Source organism: Helianthus annuus, chromosome 17, assembly GCF_002127325.2.
Source record: "Helianthus annuus cultivar XRQ/B chromosome 17, HanXRQr2.0-SUNRISE, whole genome shotgun sequence".
Lineage (NCBI taxonomy): Eukaryota > Viridiplantae > Streptophyta > Magnoliopsida > Asterales > Asteraceae > Helianthus > Helianthus annuus.
The window spans coordinates 48,070,521-48,077,003 of NC_035449.2; the positions used below are offsets into that span (position 1 = coordinate 48,070,521).

Below are 6,483 nucleotides of genomic sequence, written 5' to 3' on the forward strand. Positions count from 1 at the left end.
AAGTAGAATTTAGAATTCATTTAATTCCAGGTACTGCACCAATAGCTAAAGCACCCTATAGATTAGCACCTACTGAAATGTTAGAATTGAAAAAGCAATTAGATGAATTGTTAAGCAAAGGATTCATACAACCTAGTTCATCCCCTTGGGGTGCACCAGTGTTGTTTGTGAAAAAGAAAGATGGATCGATGAGAATGTGTATCGATTATAGAGAATTGAATAAGGTTACGATTAAGAATTGATACCCATTACCTAGGATTGATGATCTTTTTGATCAATTACAAGGAGCTAGGTACTTCTCAAAGATAGATTTAAGATCTGGATATCATCAGCTGAAAGTACAAGAAGAAGACATACCTAAAACCGCTTTCAGAACTAGGTATGGTCATTATGAGTTTACAGTCATGCCCTTTGGATTAACGAATGCCCCAGCAGCATTCATGGACATGATGAATCGAATCTGTAAACCATACTTGGATAAATTTGTGATCGTTTTCATCGACGATATACTTATTTATTCCAAAAGCCAAAAAGAACATTGTGAACACTTACACGTTCTCTTAACTTTATTAAGAAAAGAAAGGCTTTATGACAAATTCTCAAAGTGTGATTTTTGGCTGCAAGAGGTACAATTCTTAGGTCATGTGGTAAATCATGAAGGTATTCATGTAGATCCTGCTAAGATAGAAGCCATTACGAAATGGAAAGTCCCACAAACAGCTATGGAGATAAGAAGTTTTCTAGGCTTAGCTGGATACTATAGACGATTTATCAAAGATTTCTCTAAGATAGCCATACATTTAACTAAGTTAACCTGTAAAGCTGCTAAGTTTGAATGGGGACCTAGACAAGAAGAAGCTTTTAAGATTTTAAAGCATAGGTTAACAAATGCACCAATCTTATCTTTACCCGAAGGAACAGAAGATTTTGAAGTATACTGTGATGCTTCAAAATTAGGATACGGATGTGTGTTAATGCAACGCAATAAGGTAATTGCGTGTAAGACCCACTTATTTAGTTCTTATAAAACCATTTTCGATGATAATTTTAAGACTTGAAATAACCAGTTAAATTCATATTTCCGACAAAAATCGGGCATGACCCATTCGTACAATGAGCATGCACCTGTTTCATACAACTTTCAAACAAAATATTCCATGACCTTTACGACTAGACGCAACGAAAATCCAAGAAAACATAAACTTTTGACCTATACATCTAACTAGTTTAGACAAACTTTCACAATTATTGACCCAAAACACTAAAGCAACTAGCGGAAGCGCTTGATATGTTAAGTGGTGATCACGTGCTCGCTTCAATTCGCCATAGAGTCTACGATGAGGATTTACCTACATTAACAAGAAATTTCAAAGGTTAGTTATCGCACTCGCTAAATCATAATTCTTTAATTTTACTTCCATCCGTAAATGAACTTTTAACCATTTTACGCATTCGACTACCCATAAACTTGGGTATAGCATAAACACTCTCAATGAGAGTTAAACATACGCGTTCGACCCGTTTGATTGGGTTATTTGCTTTCAACATAAATTCTTCTTTTCATCCGTAGAACGGATTAAGCATCTCGCATTCGTTATAGCATTCAAAACCACACGTTCAAGACGAATGGTATCATATCATTACTCGACCTAGTTACTCGAACCGGTCGATTTGCTTATCATAGCTTAACCTTCATTAGCTCAGCCAAATCCGCAAGGGATTTGCTATTTATTTACTAGTCACCGTATTCATTATAGCAAGAAATAACCATTATAACACAATTTTCTCGACACAGTTACTAATCAAAAATTTAAGTAAAGTTTAGTACGTCACGAAACATACCTTTGTCTTGTGAGCCTTCCGACTTCTTAGAACCTGAGCCTTCTTCCTTTACGCCTATATTAACACATCCGTTCATTTGTTTAGTACCCGGAATTTCATTCCATTACATTCAATATTTCACATAGTTGTTCATTCAAGCATTTCATCGAACACCTAGTGTGCGTCACATTAATAAAGCATAATGTACAACATTTTAAAGCATAACTCACTAATTCATCCTATGTGCCATCAATAATCACTCTAGTTCTAACAATTCCTTTAGTCTTCACAAATTTAACTAGCATTCATGTATTGCAAACAAAATTTCATATCAAACCACACATAATTATAATCTCCAAAATCCTCCTACTCATAGCATAATTTCACAAGATAGGTTTTATAAGATTTCTTTCAATTAAACTAGAACCAAGCATGATTTCTGTTCTAGGGAGTAACCCTAACATCTAATTAACACAAATCATATCACAATTTCATGATTGGGTCGAAACCCTAACTATAAACATCACCAAAATCAAAAATTCAACTTACCAGTTTACTAGGGATGCTTAGATGATCGAAACTTTATGACATGCAACTAACTAACACTGATTTTTCCTTGTCAATTGGTGAGTTTTTACAAGAACAAAGGGTAAACCCTTCTTCTCTGCTTCCTGTTCGATCCCAAACACGCACAGGGGGTTTGTTTTTGTGGTTTGACATCATTAAACCCTCCTTAATTATAATTTTACACATTACCCCTTTAAGACTTATTACCCTTTGATTTGTAAACCTCCCATTCTCTAATTTATCCATTTTTCATTTATTCTAGTATTAAAAAAATAAATTTTTGGGGTGTTACAAGTCTACCCCCCTTAAGGAGGTTTCGTCCCCGAAACCTGGCACAAACATATTCTTAAGTGTGTACGTACCAAAAAGAAACGGGTAGTGCTTTTTCATCTCGTCTTCTGCTTCCCATGTGAGTTCCGACCCCTTTCGGTGCCGCCATTGCACCAACACTTGCCGAACTGCTTTGTTGCGGAGCTTCTTCACCTTGACATCTTTAATGGCCATTGGTCTTTCGACATAATTCAACCCTTTGTCCAACTCGATGTCATCGAGTGGTACTAACGCGGTTTCATCCGCAAGACTCTTTCTCAATTGCGACACGTGGAAGTTATTGTGAATTCCGTCTAAAGCAGGCGGTAATTCTAATCGATATGCAACCGTTCCAACACGAGCCAAGATTTTAAACGGCCCAATATAACGAGGACCCAACTTACCACGTTTGCGAAAGCGGATTATACCCTTCCATGGGGACACTTTCAGCAGAACCAAGTCTCCGACTTGAAATTCAATGGGACGTCTTCTTTTGTCTGAATAAGCCTTTTGTCGATCCTGTGCTGCTTTCAGTCGAGCTCTAACCAACTTAATCTTTTCATTCGTTACTGCTATTAAATCACTTGGCGCAAGCTCTCTTTGCCCTATTTCTCCCCAGCATACGGGAGTTCTACATTTCCTCCCGTACAGTAATTCATACGGAGCCATTTGGATACCACTATGGTAACTATTATTATAGGAAAATTCCACTAGTGGTAAATGGTCATCCCAATTTCCCCCAAAACCTAAGGCACACGCCCTCAACATATCAATAAGTGTTTGAATGGTTCTTTCTGACTGGCCGTCAGTTTGGGGGTGGTAGGCGGTACTTATGTGTAATTTCGTACCCACACTCTCGTGAAACTTTTGCCAGTAACGAGAAGTAAATCTAGTGTCCCGATCCGAGACAATTGACACAGGCACGCCGTGTCGAGATATAATCTCGTTCATGTAAATTTCCGCCATTTTCTCGGAAGAGTAGGCTTCCTTAATAGGTAGAAAATGAGCGCTTTTCGTAAGTCGGTCCACGATTACCCATATCGCATCATGCCCCTTTTTTGTTCTAGGAAGCTTGGTTACCAAATCCATCGTTAATTCCTCCCACTTCCATTGCGGTATCTCCAAGGGTTGTAATTCCCCGTATGGCTTTTGATGCTCGGTTTTCACTTGGGAACATGTTAAGCACTTTGCGACATATTTGACTATGTCGCGTTTCATGCCCGGCCACCAATAATTGGCCTTCAGATCTCGATACATCTTTGTAGCCCCAGGGTGGACCGAATATCGTGACTTATGTGCCTCGTCGAGTAGAGCAGCCTTGACTTCACAGAATCGGGGTATCCAAATTCGGCCGAATCGCGTTTTGAGTCCGATCGAATTTTCTTCTAATTTATCGATTACACCTTTTATCTTTCCTTCTTTAAGTCTTCCGCTCCAAGCGACTTTATTTGAGATTCACGTATCATTTCAAGTAACCGTGGCGTAACAATCATCTTCATGGACTTTACACGAAAAGGAGTCGGATACTCTCTTCGGCTTAACGCATCGGCTACCACGTTTGCTTTTCCCGGGTGATAAAGAATATCACAATCATAATCCTTGATAAGTTCCAGCCATCTCCGTTGCCTCATATTTAAATCTTTCTGCTCGAAAAGATACTTGAGGCTTTTATGATCTGAGTAAATAGTGCATCTCGTGCCGTACAAATAATGTCTCCAAATCTTTAAGGCGAACACTACCGCTGCCAATTCTAGATCGTGAGTCGGGTAGTTTACTTCATGCGGCTTCAATTGTCTTGAAGCATAAGCGATGACCCTTCCCCTTTGCATCAAGACGCAGCCTAATCCCTGGTGTGAAGCGTCTGAATAGACCACCAAGTCTTCAGTTCCATCCGGTAATGTCAGAACCGGAGGACGGGATAGTTTCTCCTTTAACATTTGAAAAGCCTCCTCCTGATCTTTACCCCACACAAACTTCTCTTTCTTTCTTGTCAGTTTCGTTAAGGGTAGGGCTATCTTCGAAAAATCCTGTATGAACCTTCTATAGTACCCGGCAAGGCCCAGAAAACTTCTTATCTCTGTCGGGTTCTTCGGAGAGACCCACTTCATTACAGCATCAATTTTTGAAGGATCAACTAAAACACCTTCCGCATTGATCACGTGACCCAGGAATTGCACCTCTCTGAGCCAAAAGGCACATTTTGAAAATTTTGCGTAAAGTTTCTCCTTGCGGAGAATTTCAAGTACTTCACGCAAGTGCATTGCATGTTCAGCTTTGCTTCGCGAATAGACTAAGATATCATCTATGAACACGATTACCGATTTGTCTAACATGGGTCGGCACACCCGGTTCATAAGATCCATAAACGCAGCCGGCGCGTTCGTCAATCCAAAGGACATGACTAAAAATTCATAGTGCCCGTAACGGGTTCTAAACGCAGTCTTTGGAATATCCTCTTCCCGTACTCTAACTTGATGGTACCCCGAACGCAGGTCTATCTTGGAGAACCAACTCGCCCCTTGTAATTGATCAAAAAGGTCGTCAATTCTAGGTAAAGGGTAGCGGTTCTTTATGGTCAGCTTGTTTAATTCCCTATAGTCGATGCACATACGCATCGACCCATCTTTCTTTTTAACAAATAGAACGGGTGCTCCCCAAGGCGACACACTCGGGCGTATGAAACCCTTATCTAGAAGATCTTGTAATTGTGTCATTAACTCCCGCATCTCGGTGGGAGCAAGTCTATAGGGAGCCTTCGCAACTGGCTTTGCACCCGGGTTTAATTCGATGCGAAATTCTATTCCTCTTTCGGGAGGAAGTCCCGGCAATTCTTCCGGGAACACATCCGGAAATTCCTTCACTACCTCAACGTCTTCAAGCTTCGGGAGGATTTGCTGAGCGTCTACCACATAAGCCAGGTATGCTCTATTTCCATTACGTATGTATTTAAAGGCTTGGATAAGGTTACACAATTTGGTTTCTACGTTTCTTTCCCCTTGAATACTCAATTGCCTTCCACTTGGGGCTTGAATAGACATTATCTTATTTTCACAATTTATTTCTACCCGGTGACGTGCCAACCAATCCATTCCTACTATCATTTTAAATTCCCCTAGAACCATAGGTATGAGATCAATTTCGAATTCCTCATCTTCCATTATGAATTTACATTTCCTACATATCTCATGTAGCATATAGATCTTACTATCAGCTATTTCTACTTCTAGAGGCATTGACATTCGTTCGATCTTAAAGGACGGATGTTGTATAATTTCATTCGAAATAAATGACATGGTAGCTCCAGTATCGAATAGAACATAGACCGGTATGGAGTTTAGTAAAAAGATACCTGAAATCACATTCGGGTGAGACTTGGCTTCTTCGGATGTAATTTGGAACACCCTCCCTTTCGCTCTAGAACCCTCTTGCTTCTTATCTTCTTTCTTTGACTCTTGCTGAAATTTTGGGCATTCCGATTTAACATGCCCTTTTTCAAAACAATGAAAGCAAGTCTTGGGGTTGTTTGGACACTGATAAGACGAATGCCCTTCCTTACCACATTTGTAACACCCTTTCTTGCCCAACAAGAATTCCCCCGTATGAAGCTTTCCACAAGTCTTGCACGGCGTGATACCGCTCTTCGACTTATCTTTTCTTCCTTGCTCTTGATACTTCCCCTTTTTGGCCGGGGTCGAACTTCCACCTTTTTCATTTGGTCTCTTTTCTCCACATTCTTCTTGCCTCTTGATTTCGATTTCTCTATCCCGCGCTAGATTGATTAGCTCA

At 40.0% G+C, this 6,483-nt stretch overlaps 1 protein-coding gene and 1 long non-coding RNA gene across 2 annotated transcripts; both read right to left on the bottom strand.

Moving 5' to 3' along the window:
- Positions 1-1,269: 1,269 nt before the first annotated feature.
- Positions 1,270-2,514, bottom strand: LOC110918556. The gene is made up of 3 exons (XR_002581408.2): positions 2,371-2,514; positions 1,843-1,896; positions 1,270-1,349 (listed from the first exon to the last, which is right to left on the bottom strand). It is a non-coding gene; the product is annotated as an uncharacterized LOC110918556 (long non-coding RNA).
- A 67-nt stretch (positions 2,515-2,581) lies between these two features.
- LOC110919780 lies at positions 2,582-3,366 on the bottom strand. The gene is made up of 2 exons (XM_022164036.1): positions 2,729-3,366; positions 2,582-2,621 (listed from the first exon to the last, which is right to left on the bottom strand). The coding sequence occupies exons 1-2, from the start codon at positions 3,364-3,366 to the stop codon at positions 2,582-2,584; spliced, it is 678 nt and encodes a 225-aa protein (XP_022019728.1).
- Positions 3,367-6,483: the final 3,117 nt, after the last annotated feature.

What these genes read in the sequence shown, in the direction of transcription:
- LOC110919780 (XM_022164036.1), bottom strand. Translation starts at nt 3,366, where the DNA reads ATGGCTCCGTATGAATTACTGTACGGGAGGAAATGTAGAACTCCCGTA. An exon ending in ACGTACACACTTAAGAATAT is followed by an intron (nt 2,622 to 2,728) that starts GTTTGTGCCAGG and finishes TGGATAAATTAG; the next exon opens with AGAATGGGAGGTTTACAAAT.